The 20,297-nt window shown below is 42.3% G+C and overlaps 1 protein-coding gene across 1 annotated transcript in view; it reads left to right on the top strand.

Moving 5' to 3' along the window:
* Positions 1-550: 550 nt before the first annotated feature.
* The window catches only part of LOC118100866 (protoheme IX farnesyltransferase, mitochondrial), a 29,564-nt gene continuing 9,817 nt past the window's right edge, over positions 551-20,297 (top strand). Inside the window, exons 1-4 of the mRNA XM_035146373.2 lie at positions 551-688; positions 1,920-2,062; positions 2,169-2,556; positions 2,717-2,841. Of these exons, the coding sequence (XP_035002264.1) occupies positions 658-688; positions 1,920-2,062; positions 2,169-2,556; positions 2,717-2,841 (687 nt within the window). The 5' untranslated portion in view covers positions 551-657. The remainder of the gene's footprint in view (positions 689-1,919; positions 2,063-2,168; positions 2,557-2,716; positions 2,842-20,297) is intronic.

Raw genomic sequence — 20,297 nt, forward strand, 5'->3', positions numbered from 1 at the left:
TTCCATGAAGTACAGAAATATCACAATTTAATCAAATCTTTTTATTCGTTTTGCTAGTTTTAGGCTTTTATATAAGTCTTTGTTTTATTGCTAACGTGTTGTTATTGATACATTTTATTTCACGTCTTTGGTTTTATTGTAAAGCACAATGAGCTGCATTTTATCTATGAAAGGCGCTGTATAAATAAAATGAATTATAATTATTACTCCTATTCCTTGCATGTTGATTGTTATAATATATTATATTATTATATATAATATATATATATATATTATATTCTTATAAATAATCAAAAGAAAAAGCAGAAAGTGGTTGTAAATGAATTTATACTGAATACTTTCATCAGCACCTGCAGCCAATGGAATGTATTTTATTTATGACTAAAACATCACATTTGATAAGTTCACATGTTTTGAATAAAGTAGAAAGTATCAGAACAATAAAATACCACTTAAACACAGTAGTTAAGCAGCTCCGTGTACTTTGCTGAGTACATTCTACCTCTGATACTTCAGATACTTCAGATACTTCTCACTGCTGCTGCTTCCCTGCGGCTCACAACCCGGAAGTGCTTCTCCTCTACCCAACGAGGTCAAAATGGCGGCTCGCTGCATGTGAAGGGGACCGGACGGGAGCCGGCTGAATGATCGGAGAACATGTATAAAACGCCGTGTAGCCGGCTGTCAGGTACCCGGGGGTTTTCTGCTTCTTCCTCTGACGCCTCGTTGCTTTTTTAAAAGACGTTTTACATGTTCGCTCGCCTAAAACAGCCTTTGAAGCTAAAGCCGGAAGCTAGCAGGCTAGGCTAGCATGTGGCTAACCGGTGGGGATGTTTGGCAGAGAGGCAGTGACCTTAAGCAGAAGTCAGCCACATCTGCAGAGACTGAAACAACACGATTACTGACCCGGGTTCCACTTCTTCAACGCTTCACCTGTGTTATAATCACGTTGTGTTTTCTAACAGCAGGAAAAGTTAGCTTCAGGGTCACGGATATACAGTAGTTAGGGTTGTTATTGATGCTGTCGGTATGCTAAGGTGTTGCTTTCCTCCTCTGCATTGAACTGGTGGGACATTTCAGTGTGTCCTCACTATTGCATATGTTTTATGTGCAATCATACGAACATGATGTAGAAAAATGAACTGAGTGAAATGACCTTTCACGTGAAATCAAGTCTTTTTCTAAACAGTTTCATCTAAAGCTGAACATTATAACCTCAAGGAAGATGGTATTTATTCAAATTAGTGGTATAACCCTTGTTTGAGGTCAATACTCTATAGAAAACTACCATGGGCGTGTGTTAAGTTTGATAGTCAAGTAGTTTGTTTTTTATAGCCACTTAACTCAGTTGTTTGGAATTTGCCCAGGACAAGACAACAATCACAGCATAACACAAAACCAGAAAAGAAACAAAACACACAACCCCCTCCCCATAAAAGCATGACATACATCTGCACTGTCTGTCTTCACTGAGGCTTATTACTGTCAGCTACCCCATGTTATTATACCACAGCAAAATCAAAGTGAGGAAAGAGGAAGAGTGGGGATGTATTATTATCAATTATCAGCATCAAAATGAAGTTTATTGCCAAGTAGGTCTCCACATGAAAGGAATTAGCTTTAAAGAACAAGTCTTCTGAGTGTAAAGCGAAAGATAAAGACAAGAATATTTAGTACAAGAGCAGAATCAAAACATTTTAAATATATACTGTCAATTCAAGAGAACAGAAAATGGGCCTGATTCAAAAGCCTCCATCATGTTGTCATGATTTTAATCTGGAAAGGCCAGGACCATCATGGGAATCAGTATTCTCATTGGTTTCTATTTTGTTTCATGCACAATTAAACATGTTTTTTATAGAACTGAAACGAAAGTATTGACTCTGATAACAAAGCATCCTGTCTTGTGTGTCCTGTAGGTTTGATCGGTGCTAGTGTGAAACAGAAATTAGCTCAAAATATCCCTCGATGTGATCAGACGGCCCGGGGCCTTATTCAGCTGCACAGAAGAGATCCATCAAAGTGGTCGACCTATCAGCAGCTCAGCTTCCTTAAACGCCAGGTAGCTTTCATTGGACTTAATATTTCATTGTTTTTAGATTTTAGTAAAAGAGTACCTGTTGCTTGTTGTTAATACAACAGTTATTTATCCCCTGTTTTCCTTTCAGTATGTAGCAAAGAACAACACTGAGCTTCATCAACGGGCCGTCCCGAAACGGGCACCGGTCCTGACCATTGTGGATGAGAGAGATGACAGCATTGAGAGGCAGGTGGAGAGAATACCAACCATCGCTCCTGTGGTGACAGGCCCTGTGCCACAGGTAGAGGATGTCACCAGTCAGACGCAGCCTGAAGCAAACACAGCTGCAGCAGATGTGGCTGCGCAGAAAGATTCTGTGTCCGGCACAGCTGCAATTTCAGATGAGACTCCACATATCCAGGTGGAGACGGAGGAGGCGAGGGAGGCTCGTCTGGACAGACAGTGGAAGCAGGTGAAGGTGGATGTGGCCGACTTACCGGATATCTACGCCAGACTGGCCAAAATCAAACTTACAGGTATTGTGCATTGTACATTTTGACAACAGGCCATAATATTAATTATTTAGAGAGATGTTGATACTAGGATAATATGCTTCTACAGCAACAGAGCATATCATTTAAGGTGTTCTGTACTTTTTTAAGTTCCCTCTATAATATTCTTGCTTGATGGTTTCAGCTCTGGTGGTTACGACTGCAGCAGCTGGCTATGCAATGGCTCCGGTGCCGTTTGACCCAGTCACCTTCTTCGTGGCCTCTCTGGGAACAGGCTTGGCCTCTTGCGCTGCCAACTCCATCAACCAGGTCAGTTATCCTCAGAACAAGGGCTTTCATGTCTACCTCAGCATGTTTTTAATTAGTTTGTGTTTTGTCTTCAGCTTGTTGCTCACCACATGTCATGAATGCAATTAAACCCTCACTATTTGATCATGGAGTTTAAATCAGCACCTCTTGTACACAAAGTCACCAACGATGGAACATTATGGGCTTCACATAGATGGGAATTACTGCAGGATTATAATAAACCCTGTGTATCTAATAAACTGTCCACTTTGTATAAATGTATGATTAACAACAGCTGATTGACTCAAACTACAAAGACGCCATAAGCCAAGAAATATTAAACACTCGGCCTGTGTAATTGTTTCAAGAATTGCAGTAAACACTTGAAATGTTTCTGGGCTTAAATCTGTTTATTTTTAAGAACCAATTTCCTTTTGGAAAGAGCTAAACGACGACTAGTCACAGAGCTGGCGAGATGTCAGTATAACAGATTTTTGTTGACGTGTTTTACAAATATGAACATTCTTGTTGACAGACACACCCACCCACTAGAAAGAGCCAAGAGACCCAGAACACATCAATTTTTTAACCACTCGACATTCCTCTTTTGCTGCACAGCTCAAAAATGCATTGAGCTAACTGTAACGCTGTTATTATTTCCCTGCTGAAAGCTTTTCTTGAAGCTAAAGACAAAGGGGAGCTCGTGCACCTACACACTTAAAATACCTGGAATAAGTAGGGCCTCCCTCTGCAGTCTAGTGTTGACATTGTGCGTTGGAATTTGCTCCGTGACTTAAGAATATTGGTATAATAGGTGACCTCTCCCTCAGCCGTGGATTGAACTCTTCTTAGTTGTGTCTTTGGCCTGTAATTTGGCAACGATCATGATTACACTGCAGGTTCCTGGCCTCGGGGGCAGCCCCAAGCCTACCATCAACGGGCATGTTCTGCACTTTGTGTGTTTTTGTTTTACAACAATGAAGTGCCTCACCAACCCACGCATAGTTTGTTCAAACAGCGATCATTCTGGACCTGAACTTGCATCTGTCAAATACGTAGGTGCAGTCAAACCCACACACCCCCCCTGTGCTTGTCTCTATGGATACGCATGTGCAAATGTTTACACTATGGTGTTTTTGTTGTCAGGTCTGAATAGTGTCAATCAGTGCTCAAGTTAAAATTGTGTGGTCTCGTCCGTGGCGTTAAACAGAGCTCTGCCCCGATTCCTCTGAGCACCTCTACTGCACACTGAGCAGGTGTGTAAATATTCTTCAGGTATTTGAAAAATGTCCCCTTCTCCTCACGCTGAGGAGAGTCGCCCCGACTCAAGCTCCAAGGCGTTCAGAGCGCTGAGTGATGTAAGAGGCGGCAGCCACTGTTCGTACCCTGGGTGTTCCCTAATCTGTGGGCCCACCCTCACATCAGGCCCGTCACTCTTCATTTTGTCCACTAACTCAGCCCGAGCTTAGGGTATGACATAACTTAATATTTCATAGAAACGGTGTTATGTGGCTTTCAGTGCCTCTGTCTTGGTTTCCTCCGTCCAGGTCTGGTTACACGCCTACAGTCAAGGTGAAGCGTGGGCAAAGTTCACCGCAGATGTTGTCCCAATTAGACAAGTGTGGAAACCTGCAGGGGCTTCTATCACTTTGAAAGAGTTCATCTTTTCCAGACTTTTTGTAACGGGGCCTCGCATTTTTAGAAAAGCCTTTTCTAAGACAAAAATGTATAATCACAATGGAATTTAGAAAAAATATAACAAATGAAGCTGGTTCAAATCAACAATAATATATTTAAGTGATTTTATTTTATATTTTCACCTTATAACAGTTATAAAAAGTAGGATTGAAGTCATGAAAGCCCTCAGATGATATTAAAGGGGCAATATGACAAGTTTGAGGGTGAGTGAAAAGACAGAGATTGAAAGTTTATTATACATGTGGCTAAAGTTTGCTTTGGTAGGATTTATGGTATTTTCGGGAATGCTTCACATGGTTACTGCAGATAAATGTGGAGTGAACAGAAAAGAGATCCTGATGGAATATCACTTCAACATTTCTCTTTGTTTTCACAAATGGCCTTGTGTCTCCTTGGCTGAAAGTCATCAGCGTTTACGCCGTTTGAGACCAAGAACTCCTTTTTTGTGGCTAGTAGCTGGTATGCGAGCCCGAGCCTTCACACAAGTCAGATCCATTCTGCTTCCTCGTTCCCTCTTTCTCTGTGGGTACGTGCTGTGTGTCATCATGGCCGTAATTGACAAGAGTTAGAGATGGGAGTATTGTTTCAGGCAAATTAGCCACATGTCTTCAAGCAAGGCCGACTTTGAAGTAGGTTATAAGACAAAGACACGCAAGGGCTCCATTCTTTCATTAAAGAGGTCATACGATCATCACCATTAACAAAGTAAACTTGTGTATTGTTGGTATTGTCCTGTCTCCCTCTGCTTGTCTGGTATGGAAAGTATATGTCTGTAAACATACAATGTAAGAGAAGTTGTTCGTGTTGCTTTGTTTGGAGAAGAATGTCATTTTCCTCAGTGTAATTACACACACAGAAGGACAGGGGCTGTCATGTGTGACAAGTAATTGCCTGTTGCGCTGCCTCTGTGGCAGTACTAACACATCCAGGATCGTCTGTCAGGTCTTCTTGTCAGAGACACACCCTCACCTGTGTGTGATCTCAACACTTTGTTCATCCATTTGTTTTTCATAATCCTGTAAAAAAGTGGAATGGTGAAGAAAAACATCCGACCTTCAGATCTGATGCCAGGGTTTTTTCCTCTCTTTCATCTTAAAGAACTGGTGCATTAGTGTGGCTGGTTTTGATCAAAGCTAGATGTCTTTTTATATGAAACATCTAACGGAACCTTGACAAACGAAGATCACTGCCTATGGATTGTACCGCTCCTCCCTAAATCCATAATTCTCGGCATCTAAAAGGGAGTGTGCAAGCTTGTGACCACACAACTGTCAAATTACCTTGAGGAAAATGTCTTGAGGGGGTGAAAAATACTTTGGCTCTTGAAAGTGGCAGCCAGGCCATCAGTGGAGCTGTCAAAAGCCAAGGCTGCTCTTTGTCCCATCGGGAAGTGCCCGTAGGGCAAACAGAAACGTTGTGGTTTCTTTTCAAAATGTTACTCTACTTAGGAAACTGTCGGAGAGATGTAAGCACTTGGAGTCACGTAACAATGGCAAGTCAACATCTAGAGTTTCACGCCACAGTCCAAAACCGTAACGCTGTCATCTCCGTCTTGCTGTCTGCAGAAGATAATCAAGTCTAACAGCTAAGGGATGTAATTATTTCATCTCCCAGTCCAAGTGACTCTCATGCATTGAACGCAAGAACATTTTAGCCTGTTAGTTTTAGTTTTTCTTCTGCCTCCATCTTGCTGCTCATCCAGCCTTAAAAGCCTGTGTAGAGGTGTTCGAGCGTAAAACGGTTAATACTCTGTAGAGAACCTAGAAATAGCTCAGCCTGTTCAAGGCCATACCTAAGGTTTCAATACAGAGTTCCCTCTGTTCCTGCAGGACAGAATTGAACTAGGTAGCATTAGATGAAAAAAGTGCTGGTCTTTATGCCCCCTGGGCCCCACACCAGGCACAACCTCTGCAGGTGTTCCAGCCGTCATCACCTTCCAGTTTGGCCACTACTTCGACTAATTGGATAATTGGGTCAGATGAGACTTTTAGGCTGGAGCCTTAAAGACCCCGGGGAAGTCTGAGGTCCCCTGCGGTGCAAACAAGACCCGATGTGGCCTTTTACTCTCAAATAAGCACTGCTCGGCTATTTTGACAGCAGCTGGTAGTGTAAGTCACACCGTGTCTGCTCGCGTGTTGGTTCTGATGAACTCTCAGGCAGTTTTTTTTTTGTGGCTGCCTCGTGTCATTTGTATTTTCGTGACGGTGACAGCAAGCTTGTGTGTCTGAGTATCTCCTGTGGTGAGCCGTCTCGAGGCTGGCACGCAAATGCGAACCCCCACAAGCCCCCCAGCCCGTCCTGTCCTACCACTCCGAGCTACACCCTTCTCTCCTGTCCTGTGCAGGCATGCATTATTTACACTCCTGCATGTTTCCTTCTGAGTTCATCCTGCTCATGATCATCCAGTGCACAGGTACATGACTAAACATGGGTACAGGTTATGCAGACCAATCGTGTGTTATCAGAACATGATGATAACATGTTTGATATACTTCTTTTAAACCTTTTTAAAAGCAGAAATACTTTGGTTTACCAGGTTTCTTTAAAATCCTAGATCTCCTGGTAACCAGGGTCAATCATCACCCACTTGACGGGAGGTCATTAACCAGTTGCGACATATTGTTTCTTAACTTGTGTACAGATGATCAGCAGAATAATAGGAATCGATTAAAATTCGTAGCAGTTGAATCTTATTTTAATCTGACAACACAGTGTAGTATTTAAACTCTCTACTCTTAGCTGAAGATCATACTTTCAACTTTAAAAGCATTGACAAACTCTGCTGACATCACAGTCTGCTGTCTGAAGCACATGCTCGTACAATGCAGGCTTGTTCTCGCAGCTGATCTCTTTATCTCTGATCTCTATCTTTATGTTGTTTGCAGTGGCAGTCATCTTGTTAATCATATTTACCCAAGTGTTTGGAGGTCAGATTGGTTCGCTGCCATGTGAACTTGTTTCTAAATCGAGACTGGAAATTCCCTCATGTTGTTATACATATTAAATAATCCCTTGAGGCATATCTAGTTTTCTACATAAATCTGTGTGTTTTTGAACTGTAGTGATGCTAATTTATAGGCCGGTCTCAGTGAAAGTCACACTTGGTTGAATTACAGTGGTATAGCAGTGTGTTTTTATTACTGCAGTCAGAAAGTATTAGGGTTGCGACATATTTTCTTGTTTTATCTCTGGACTGAAGCGTGTCTAATTGGAAATGGAAGTTTAAAAACTGACTCTGTGCTTTGATGACATCTACTATTGAAGGAAACTAAAAAGTAATCGGACAAATTCACAAACTTATGTTGAGTCAAAGAGTTCACGCAGTAATGGAAAGCTCCAAATAATGAGCCAACACACAATTAACAGGATAGCATGCACTTTCTATGTAACGTCACAACAAGGGCAGCAAGACATACAGTGAGCTTTGTGTGGAATACTTTCTTAAATTGATTTATGAGATTCTTTCTGCTGTGGATATTTGTTTCTAAATCATGTTGTCAAGTCTGTACTTGACCACTACAATTTCCAAAGGTAGTAAGTATGGCCATAAGCAGACCTTGCCTTCTGTAGGTACTTTTCTTCAGTGTACATTCCGTGTACTCCTCTTAGTTCTAAGATGGCCGTCCGTGATTATGTTGCTCTTTGCCGATGACGTCTATATTTCTGTTGCTGTCTCGGTAGTTGTCCTACTCGTGCTGGGTTGGCGGCAGACTCGATGGTCCTTCACAGTCAAGGCTGCCTAAGCAATTTTCCAGAATTGGGCTCCTCATGTTGTACTTTGGGGTACCTCACAGGGCATGGTACCTCTGGAGAGAATCATTAGTTGTAACAGGACCTCATAGCCACTGAAGCCCCTCTTACCATTGCACTCTTCAAAGAGGGTGAAATCCTTCCACTGGATTTGTATCTGCCGCCTGCTGAGAAGCAGCGACAGAAGATACGGGTTCAAATGGACACCGTAGAATACCTCCTGCGTGATGACATTGCTGTCTATTATGTGCAGTTTATTTTTATTGAAAATTACCCCCCCGCCACCCTTGAATCCCTTTTGATGAATTGCAGTGGGTGTCTTTCAAAATGGCCCCAATATTGAGGGGGTACTCTATTTGTTTTTCTTGTGTGGAAAGCTTCAAAGATACCGTCAGGCAGCTCGACTTTTCAAAGGACGACATGTTGGTCATTTTTTGTGGAGTGCCTTTTTTGAGTTAAAGGTCAAACACATTAGAAACTAAGCCCAATGGTCCATTTGACTCGAACGTGATCCCTCCCATTGTGCAGATGCTGCTCTCAGGATCTTGTTTTCCAGCAGCTTAGTTAAAACAAAAAAGGGCCGAGCTGATCTTTGACACTGATAGTTGTCTCACGTTTTGTTTTGATTGTCTGTACCGAGCGCGGATGAAGGGATGGAAATTCCTTTTTTAATTGCCCATCAAGATGGCACGAAAAGGACACGATGGGTATCTCTCCTTTTGGTGCAGGATTAAAATGAATATTTAACCAGACAGCCCTGTTTAATAGTTAATTTCTTTAAAGCCTTTTGTCTCTGTCAACCACGGGGTGCCAATCCGTTTCAAACTGTACAACTGGGTCTCTTGCAGCCTCAGATGGGAGACAGATGCTTTCCTCTGATAAAGTCATGAAGGGTAAATCCAACGATTGAAACCCCCAGAGATGATGCCTGTGGGGAAGCGAGAGCAAGGACTGTTGCCAGGCAGGCTTAAATACTGGGATGTTAATAATAATGAATTTGTGTGTGTGTGTGTGTATATGTGTGTTTAATTTACAGCCTTTTTAAAAGACTTGCATCAGTGTTGCACTTGAGTGGCTCCTTTATTCATTATCTTATGTCACTAACACTATTAACTTCAAGTACTTAGTCAAGTACATTTAGAGAAATACTGGTAAAACACAGCGAAGAATGTTCTTTCTCAGTATCTGCTTTTAATAATTGGTCACAAAATTCATGGATATGTTTTATCAAGCAATGTCAAATATATAATACAATGAGCCACAGCTTAGTCTTTAACACTCCATATATAAAACAGGTTACTCTAATAAAGAAATATATGCTATTGAAATCAAGAATCGTGGACATTTTACGGTGTCTGTATTGGTTACTACTAAATCTTTTGTCTTGGATCAAAATACAATATGTACATTACATTTCCCCTTAAACTACATATTCCTTTTGATCCCAAACTAAAGCCTTTACAAGTACAGGGTGTCCTTACTTCAAAAGAAGAGGAACACAACACAGCGTCCACAACACGTCTTCATCTTTGTGTTAAGATCACACTCAGGAGAGATGCACTTCTGCTCACACGCAAAGTGTCTCTCTGAGCTTTCAATGTCGTGGCTTGTTTGGGCAACCACACCTCACCACAATGGAGTTGCCTTCACCCGAGGGAAGGAACATGACTGACTGATGGGCAGGTGGGGCCCCTCCTCAACACCTCCCTGATTAGCCTTTAGTTTTTCACAAAACACTGTGATTATGGGCTTCAGTGACCTACAGGGGCGAGATGCAGACACTGTTGAAGCTTGAGTCAGAAGGCGGAAACCACCCACCTCACTGTCTGGCACCAGTGAACCTTTCTACACCTCGCACTGCATTGGGCAAAGACTCATGCAAGCTGAGTTAGTGCTGTTACATCAACCCGAAGTATTTTTTCTGTCTTGCTTGTCACCGGTTATGTTTTCACCAGGATCACACAAAACTACTCAGTGGATTTTCCACAAAACTTGGTGGAAGAATGGAACAAACGTGGCACATTTGGTGTGTAATTTAAAAGGGCTGTTAGGCATTGATGGACATATGATCTTTACTTGGTGCCATTCTAGTTGTTGCTAGTGTTGCTAGAGTTTTCAGCAGGTGAAAAGTAGGAGATATTTATGGCCAACAGGTTAGGACTGTGTTTCTCTGAATCTGAGACACTCACAACACCAACATAGGCAGTTTTTCTCAGTTTCTTCTCAGTGTCCTTTTCCAGTTTAAAAAGAAGCACGTCAGCACCTCCAGGATTCACCGTGAAGGTATCAGTGAATAGAGACACTCAGTCTAGAGGACAAACCGTCTCTCTGGTACTAATGTCACGCTGAAGTAGAATGTGGACGGGGTCGCTGAAGACACACTCATCTTGGAAGTGGCCCTCTCTGTTTGTCATCAGCCCTTAGCACTGTTTGAAATTAGCAGAGTGGTGCCAGAGGTTTGCATGCCTATACAGTGGATGTAATATCGCTGTGTTTTGCCAAGCCTCAGCCCCGAATGTTTTTTTGTTTAGTTGAGCAGCTCAAAATGACCCATTATACAAAATAAGAAAGTTAAAGTATTATGACAGGAAATCGCAATGACTGGGCAGTAACGCAGAACGTCTCTCGTGAGGCTAACGATAGTCAGATGAACACACATTGTGTTTTGATTCGTGGCACTGTATTACATTAAAGTCAGCGACAGAGAGGTGGACAACAAATTTCATGAACTGACCCGCTGTCGTCTGTGGCGCTGAAACTTCATAGTCAGCTTGTTTTATACGTTTTTGACCTGCCTGCCTCTGTTAAGAGATAATTGTACATGTGGGCTTGTTTTACAGTAGCTAAACAATGAACGAGTGGAGAAATGAATGTGCATGCAGGGATGATTAGAGAAATACTTCAATTTTATTTCAGGAAAGTACGAAATCACATTTATGTATGTGTTAATTGTACAGTTTTTTTCCTCTCTCCATGAACTCAAGCAAGTTCTACCCTCTATCTGAAGGTAACTTGGCCAAAGGCAAGTAAGGAACACTCTTTGTAATACTGAGATCCGTGGATAATTAACAAAAGCAGCCCTGTTTATGGCGTGCCCGTGAGCCAACACTGCATGCTAATTTTATTCAAACCGAGAAGCTTCGGGGGCAAGAGCATCATAGCCGGAAAACAAAATGGTTACCAACGAGGACCAAGACTTTTCCCGAGCTTTGGGTGTATATCACATACTCAAAATATAGGTACAAAGTTTTGATTTACTTGTTTGGCCTGAAATTAAGTTTGTCTCATTGGGGTTTAGAGGAAATTTCTATGATATATATATATATATATATATATATGAGTTTTAAACTTTTCAACTGATTAGCAGGATGAAGGGTTAATTCATTAAGCTTTTCATCTTCTCATTTGCTGAATGAGGGACTTATTATCTTAAATCTTGCTTGTGGCAGGATTAATTAAACCCAGATTAGCATTTCATGTGGTCAGCTGGTCACGTTTCTTTAGGCAAATTGACACATGAAGACAATTTGACTGTTTTGTTGTCTATTTGCCATAACGTCTTTCTTTCTACTTGAGTATGGTTTTCTAAACCCCTCTAGACTGTAAGTAAAGGTTCTTCTGAACAAGTATTCATTGTAGTTCATGTCATCCATTGAAACTAATCCTCAGAGATCCTTCTGCCACACTGCTGAACAGTTCTGTCTTGTCAGAGCATTATGAAGACAGACTTCATATGTAGACTCCAACTCCTCTTGTAGTTTGAGTAATTTTCTGTGCTTCTTAAACTTAACTTCAAATTTTAAGAAGGGATCTTGTTTTCTTTTCCACTCATTATTATACAGACAATATGTCCTTAATCTTAACTGCCAACCAAGACCTTCATTATGCTATAACACGGCTTATCTCAAACACTTGAAAAAAGCTCATAATAGTCTCATTAAAGGCTCTATTGTCGTGACAGTTATAACCATTTTAAAACTGTTCTTTGTTTGTGTCAGGAGACAGTTTTGGGCATTTTTGTAATACTCTTAGAGGTGATTTTGTAATATTTTTGTACGGTTTTGCTTTATCTCCTTTTGTGCATTGACTCCTGCAAACTGATCTGATTCTTTAACATCACATAAAGCTTTTTAGTGTCTTACAACATCTATAGTGATGCCGCCACTTCACATGCACTGAAGTAAGTCTGCCTTTGTCTCTCTTGTTGAGTATAGTATTACTTGTGCTCTGTCCACATGTCGATTCCACCTGTTCTTCGCCACCACTCATTCCTTTCTCGTGTCTGAGAAAGTCATCCTGCTGGATTGGCTGTGAACACGCCTGTCTTTGGTTTAACTGGAGAAACTGCAGCTAGTTTAAAAGATTTTCAGACATACTGTGTGATGGCACGACTTAAACTGTACCTATTTGTGTCTCCTCTTTACACGAGGTAATGCTTCTGGATCACTTAGGGATTGTAAAGCCTCACTTTGTTGTCTTTCTGTGTTTATGCTTGCATGTCTTAATAACTGTTTTCTGTTATTGCCATGGCTCCTGTAAGCCAGGAGCCAGCAGAAACATCGCAGCATTGTCAGCCCGTAAACAAAACTGACGTATCCCCTTTAAGTGAGGCTGTATAACTTGACACTGCTTTGAAGCGGCTTCTGTCATTAAGTCCTGTGTTGTTGTTTTTTTTTTTACATTCCCTAAATTACTGGGTGAAGGTAAACTGCATTTTATTTTTCCATCTCATAAACATTTTTTGGCCGTGATATAAAAGAGAACCTGTGTGATGCTTTAGACCCAATTCAGCAAAGACTCGCAACTCACTCCTTGTGGTGTTATCTGCCTCCTACACAACAGCCACGCTCACACAACAAAGACCTCGAAGGCCCCACATGTGTGTTTTCACCCTGAACACAATAATGTCACTGTACAGTCACTCGTTCAAGTAGCAGGAAGTAACCACGGCTGTGGACCCATTCATTTTACACCCACACAACTTTAATCAATATGAAAATGTTAAACAGCTGGGTGCAGTGGTTATACTGGTGGGTTTGTGACTTTTTCTCAACCTGGGGGTCCCGACTCCCACCGGGGTCGGTAGATAATGTTTGGAGGTGGTTGTGGAGGGAAAAATAACATAATATATATTTATAATAAGGTCACATATTTTAGACTAGGAATTAATCACTCAAAATATATGTGCACATGTGATGGTGCTATAAAGACTTTGGCAAAACAAGCCTGATTATAGTGGTGGGAAGTGACTCAAAGGTTGAGTTCCACTGGTCTGATTTACCCAGATCTGAGGGATTAAACATCTCTACCGTCTGAGCTGTGCTTGTCGCACTGTTGAGTGGGGGGTCCTCATGCTTTTGCACTTCTATCCGTGCTTCTGTTGTAGTAATTGCCTATGGAGAGACAGGATGGTGAGGAAAAGAAATGGCTCCAATTCCACTATCCCACAGTTTTAATGGCACTTAACCACGTTCAAATGGCTGTCTTTGTTTAAGATGCAAGGCTTTTATGTAGTATACTGTAAAGCAAATATAATACTCTCTTGAAGCACATGCAATAAGGTTGAGCTGTTCTCTCAAAATTTTAGTCCCCCCATTTTTTGTTCTATAACAAATAAACCTATATATGATGACACATCATATATATTTAGATGAAAGACGTAAACATTGTGCTTCAGTGTTTTGTCAATCTCATGCAAAGCAGTGTCGTTCCTTTTATTTGTGCCAATCCTCGCGACTTCTCTCGGAGGAACTGTGCCAGCACTTACTTCTCCCCCATTCAGACACACTGGAAGCTGTGACTTGCCACATCCTGACAGAAAGAATTTCTGTTACTTTCGCGGGGACAGATGGTTGACAGCTCACTCCTGGAACCCGTCGAGGAGCTAACTGGTTGCTTTTCTACTTGAGAGGATAGCGAGGGAGGCGAGAGGATATACGGAGAATATGGCAGAGGAAAGGGATGGGTCTCGGGGGGGCAAAGCTCTGGCGACGGAGGACGACTGACTCTGACAGGAACTTTGTTACCCTCTTCTTACAGTCTCCTCCCATTTGCTCCGGCAAACAAGATTGAAACTCATGGATAAATTATTTACCCTGCTGCTTTTTTGCCACTGTTTACCATCTGCTCCCTTGTGTTGGGTTTGTCAGCAAGTGTTCTGCCTCCATATAAACATTGTTCAGATTTTTCCCTTATTCTGTTTCCCGTCAAGTATGATACTAAAAAGAGAGGGTTAGCACAACAGGAGATGTTTTAAACAGAGTTTACAGGCTGGAAACCACAACTCTATAGTTTATAATCCGGAAATCCAACTGTTGGAGTTTTTGGTTGTTTTTGGTTTTAAAACTCTCACCCTCTTCTTCTTCTTGAGGTTAGATCAGAGCAGACCCTCGACATTAACCCTGTGCTCTTTGTCTTTTTGTATTTGGGTCAAGAAGAAGGTGACTTTGAAGCTCTGTAGGATGTGATTCAATCTTTTAGTAGGGAAAGAGACAAAGACTCCATATCTACATAAAATGTTTTTGCATTGGATTATAGGAAGAAAGCTCGACAGCTTCCCTTTTTTTTTTTTTTTACCGTGTCCCTGAACTAAACAGCTCTGCACGGCACCACTTGAGCTGCATCTGTTATCAGACGTCCGGTTTACAGAACATGTTCGAGTGGGAGAACAAAGATGCTGATAGAACAATGTAAAGCCGATAATGTATACTATAGAACTATGTTAAACTCTCTTATCCAGATTCACACACAAATTGAATGGGTTCCTCTGTTAAACATACTGCACCTTTTCCCAGTTTGGTGGAAAAACCCATCCGGTAGTGTTTTATGTAATCTTACTAACAAACAACCAACAAATGGACAGGGGTGATAACATGACCCTGTGAAAGCCATTGGTTTTAAACATTGAAAAGGTCTGTTTTAGTCTTTGCTCTACATGATATGATCGGCATCTTGGGGTAAAGCTGTTTAGAAAGCGTTTGTTTTTCCACCAACTTGACTTATTTGATTAATAGGTAGTTGACCTTCTTCCAGAATTGAAATTGTACTTCTTTATAAGGTAATGCTGTGAGCGAGTGGCTAAAACACTGGCTGCACACAGATCCAGACCTCACTGCGCTGTCGTCCTCTTCTGGGGCCCTCATTTTGATTTGAAAGGCTTGTTGAAGGAGCCTGCCGAGATGAAGGGGGGGATTTTGCTATGGGTCACCGCTGCAAATACAAATATTCCAGAGGTGCTGATGGCTGCTGTCATGTTTGAGAGAACAGTGCGGGCCTTCATAAGCGTCTGCTGCTTATCACTTCCAACTTCCACGGGCTACATTTCTTCGAAATCTTCACGAGCAGCCCTATCGGAGCTGTATTGAAGCTGACACACATACATACACACTCATTCCAGTCTCCTTGTGGTCAGACACAGCTGCGGACCAAAGAATCTAAACACCCACATTCCCTCGAACATACACATCGACATGCACATGCCTCGTTTTCAACGGCACCTAAACTGTTGAGAGGCTTTTCAAACTGCTTGTCATGTCAGTCGCACCCTCAGTTATTAGCAAATGCCCACTGATGGCGGAAAGGACTGTTTATTTCTCTTAAAACAATTGGCCACACACACACACAGGCCGGTTCTATGTGTTCAACATTTCACTGATATGGTTTTCCCACAGTATGCGAGAATGAATAGAAAGCACTTAAGTGTGTGCACAGTACATGGTGATCAGGAACTGGAGGGGAAATACCCTCATTAGTAAGAGCGTTAACTTATCAGGCTGAGACTGGAGATATGGTCGGCCAGCTCTCCAACAAAGGAATTTGTCTTGTTTGCACAGTCGATGTTTACAGTGGAAGGAAAATGAACGTGTTAGCCAGTGTGACCCAATGTCTGGGTCTCTGGCAAATTATATCAAACCACTTTTTAAAATTAGTCTCATTATTTAAAACCCATTTCACCAAAGGAAAAAATTATAATAATTAAAATAAACACGCCCTGGAACGAAATATATTTTTAACGTTTTTTATCGACATGAACTTGAAAAAATTGGGTCCAAATATTCGATGGAGTTTGTTCTTTACATATGAAGAACGCAGCCGGAGATCGTTCCGATCAGACACGTTGACAACAGCATGAAAATGTCTGGAACACTCAGACGAGGGGGGGGTGCCTGTGTAGAGCACGCAGGAGACAGGACATGACGTATAAATCCCCTGGTTTTTGTTAACAGCTTTCAAGTTTCACATCGGTTCTTATCATCAAAAGCTCTCCAATCTTGTTGGCTTTCCAATTTGACTTCCTATACGGCGTCTTTTACGTGCATGGCACCTTTTTCATCCTGAGGTATTCTGGTAGGAAAAACTCTGTCAGGAGAATGTTAGGAGCAACCGACTCGGACATTTGTGTTCCCACTTCACAGCCCCTCCGGATACTTTCAGGACAAAGTTTAGACCAAGTGTCCTTGTCCATAAGTCCATCCTCTCTGCCATCTACCAAGAGCTTGGCTCGAAACCTGATTCCTCCCGCACACTAGGAGGCACTGTTGCTCGCTCACAGTGCGGCATAAACGATGAGAACGGTGATGTGATACGACACTCAAGGCATGCGTGATAAACTGCGGCATCACTTTTAAACAAAAGGCACATATTCCCCACCAGACTCCCCTGCATTAGTGATTTAAGATGTTCCTTTGTGCAGAACAGAAATAGACAACGCTCATTTATCTTAAGTTTCGCACCAGAAACTTTTCTTTGTGGAGGTAAAGCAGCAGCTGCCAACAGCCTCCTTTTGATCAGACGAGCTGGAAGAAAAACACGGAAAGCAAAATGTAAGAATGATGCTCTACCTTTTGCCTTTTTGGGTTTTTTTTTTCTCCATTTCATACTTCATCCCTCTTTTGTCCCCCCCCTCTTTGTGGCCCGGGCAGCGAGAGTGAAACATGCTCCTGCCTTGCGGTAAGCTTTCCCATATCTTCACAGGCAACGGGACTGATTATCGGCAGGGCAGAGGTAATGCGGCTCTGCACGGCATTAATTGGCTGATTAACATGAGGACAGTTTAGCGCTTCACTGTCTCACTCTCAGGCCATTAATCAAGAGGGAAGCGGTGCCAGCTGAACGGCTGCCAACAGCTCCACACAGCCCACTATAAAGAGATGGAGAAGAGGTGTGGGTTCAGCACACAAGCTGAAAGGGAGACGTGATCCACTCTTTGGCCGGACGGAGTACTGCAGTCTTTACACCGCTGCCTGGAGGGAACGACGGGAGACTTTAATATATAGTAGTGGGATAGAGCGGTTCTGGAATTTTAGAAGACCAAGATGTGGTGGTTGCTTCAACTTGGCTACTTGCATTCGACCTTTGAAGGTCTGAAGTAAAATGTAATGATCACGTACACATGCATGAGTCAGCGTGGACTCCCTCAATTGTGAAAAGATGTCTGGCTCGGAAGGTTTTTTGATCTTAGTTTGTGCTGTTTTCTTTGATTTCTTCCCTCCTTGAATTCAGCAGTGCAAACAGTCCTGGCTTTTCATGTCTAATCACCCACCAGCTGATCCCCTGTCATTTCATCACAGCACAGGAATCGCAGAGGGCAAGAATCCACAGCATCTGCCAGCTGTTCATACTCAGCATCCCAGACTCCGGCATGCTTCCTGTTTTTAACTATAGACTATAAAAGATGAACAATGCATGTTACCTTCCTCCCATAATGCGCAAATTAAGCATCCCGGGTACAGACGCTGCCACCTTGTGCTGTATGTGTCATTTGGAATTCAGAGTCTGTGCAGTAGTGATTGTGGCGTGGAGCCGCGGTCTCAAGGTCCTGCCGTCATGTAGTCGTCCAATCGCAAATCAGTGTCATATAGCTTAAAGTAACTAAAACTGAGCCCTTAAATGTTCCTCAATGTAAGAAGAACAGAAACCATCTTTGAGAAATTTTTATTTAACCTTTATTTTGACTTTATTGTTTGGCCCATGTCCAATCTGCTAACATGGAGGAGGCTGGGTTTTTGACCGGCCAGCTACCAGGGGATAGCTTTGACTTCACTTTTTGGGGAGCTGTCACATTACAATGCACAGTGTTTGATGACTGTCTACATTCGACCTCTGCACATTATCCCACGTTTCCTCCTTTTTGAGTTAATCTACTTGCTGTTTTTTATCATCTCTACCATCCACTCAGGTTCATTCTTACAGTTTAATGAGTACTTTGCATGTGTTTAACAGGTTCTTCAGGGAATTGGTGTAAACTCACAGCATTGCTCACATAACTCCAAAACTACTCATTTGGCTTAAGAGACATCAATAGCATTTTTGGAGTTCGAACAGCCGCCCAGCTTCCACCGTGCAAACACCTTGAAATAACGTTGATCTGCTCTACCAGTGTTTTTTTGGTGTGTTATGACTAGTCAGGTTGCACGCGTTGTCTGTTTTGTTCCATTTCTTTTCTTTGTCATTCGACTTCAAAACGTTGTGAACGTCTGCCTGAACCATCGACTTGACTTCTGAGGGCGGCCTAATCTATGTAAATCTGCGCCTGCTTGTTTGTCAAGTGGCTGATCAGAGACTGTTCACAGTTGGAGTTGAAGGGGCTTTGAGAGCTCTCGAGCCTTTTTTCAAGTAGACTTGGCTTCGCATGCGTCGGAGCACCACCCACCCCCGTGGAAGTCTGAGTCTGCCACTCTGCTCGCTGTGTGCAAACAGTTGACAAGCCGACAAGTGATGACTCGGTCGTATTTTTGGGTTCAGCCCGCGCACCTGGGTTTCCCTCAGCAGAGTGAGAGAGACGCAGTGTTTAGGCCAGCTGATGGTCCTGTGAGCCAAAGCCATCCAGCTGCTCGGCTGTGTGTATTCCTCTGCCTGTGTTGAGGCACACTCTTGCCTCTCGAGTAAACACAGTGAACGCACAGTGTGTAGTTGCTGCATCGCTCCTCTCCGACCTTCACCTCACTTCCCGTTGTTGTTTTTCCTGGCTGATAGGAGGTGTGCTTATCGTGTGGGCTCTGTCAGGCACAAGCACTAAAGGAGGGCAAAGATTTTAAATTACACACATTGCCAAAATGTACAAATAAAGTCCTCCTAAATGATTGTTTATTTGCAGATACATTTTATGGGTAAGCGTCACTATAAATCAAACCAGGATACAATGCCAAGTTATCCTGTTTAGCTTCAACTGGAGAGTAGGAAATGGCTCCCTGCAGCCTGTTATCAATTGAGCCCTGGTGGTTGGCACTGGATCACGCTCTGTCTTTGATAGCTCGGAGGATCTGGCAACTAAACACTCCCACCTCTTTGCTTCACACTTTGGTCTTGCCTGTTTTTAGCCCTCATCATCTGGCAGATAATTGCCCCTACGGTTATGGGGTTTGTGTGTGTGTGTGTTTCTGTCCGTAATTGAGAGCAGCAGCCATAACTTCCGGTTTCATTCTCTCCAACCTCTCTGTGTATATCCAGAGCTGATCCATAAGGCTGGGATTGGTATTGTTCCAGGCAGTTTTTTTTAATGGATCTGAAGCACGATCCATTTTCAAAGCTTTGTTTGCACGCCACCTTTTGAAAAGTGCCACACTCGGCTCTACAAACACTACAGCCTGCAGTTTCAATAGGCTGTCATTGTGTCAGTGATGCGAGCACACAAATATATCAGGAACAAAAGTCTGTTTGCCTCTATTTCCTGAACATTGTGCACATTCATTGTGTTGTTCATGCTGAAGATGAAGGCTGTTGAAATCATGTCCAATCCCTCCTTCCACAACCAGCCCCACTGACGCTCCCGGCCTATCTCTCTTTTTTACCAATAATATTCAAAATATCAAAGCCTAGATCAAAGCTGTAATAGAGGCTATATTATTAATGTAGAGTTGTTCAGCTGTCAGACATAAACTACTAAGTTTTATATACAATTTAATGAGATTTGTTTACATTTGATATTCAATATACGAGAGTAAAGAGACATTTTGCCATTTTGTTTCTTTGTTTTAGCTTTTTTTTTTTAATATTGGAAATATAGTATTTATATTACACAGTGTAAATAC

This window comes from Hippoglossus stenolepis, chromosome 21 (genome assembly GCF_022539355.2).
Source record: "Hippoglossus stenolepis isolate QCI-W04-F060 chromosome 21, HSTE1.2, whole genome shotgun sequence".
NCBI classification, from domain to species: domain Eukaryota; kingdom Metazoa; phylum Chordata; class Actinopteri; order Pleuronectiformes; family Pleuronectidae; genus Hippoglossus; species Hippoglossus stenolepis.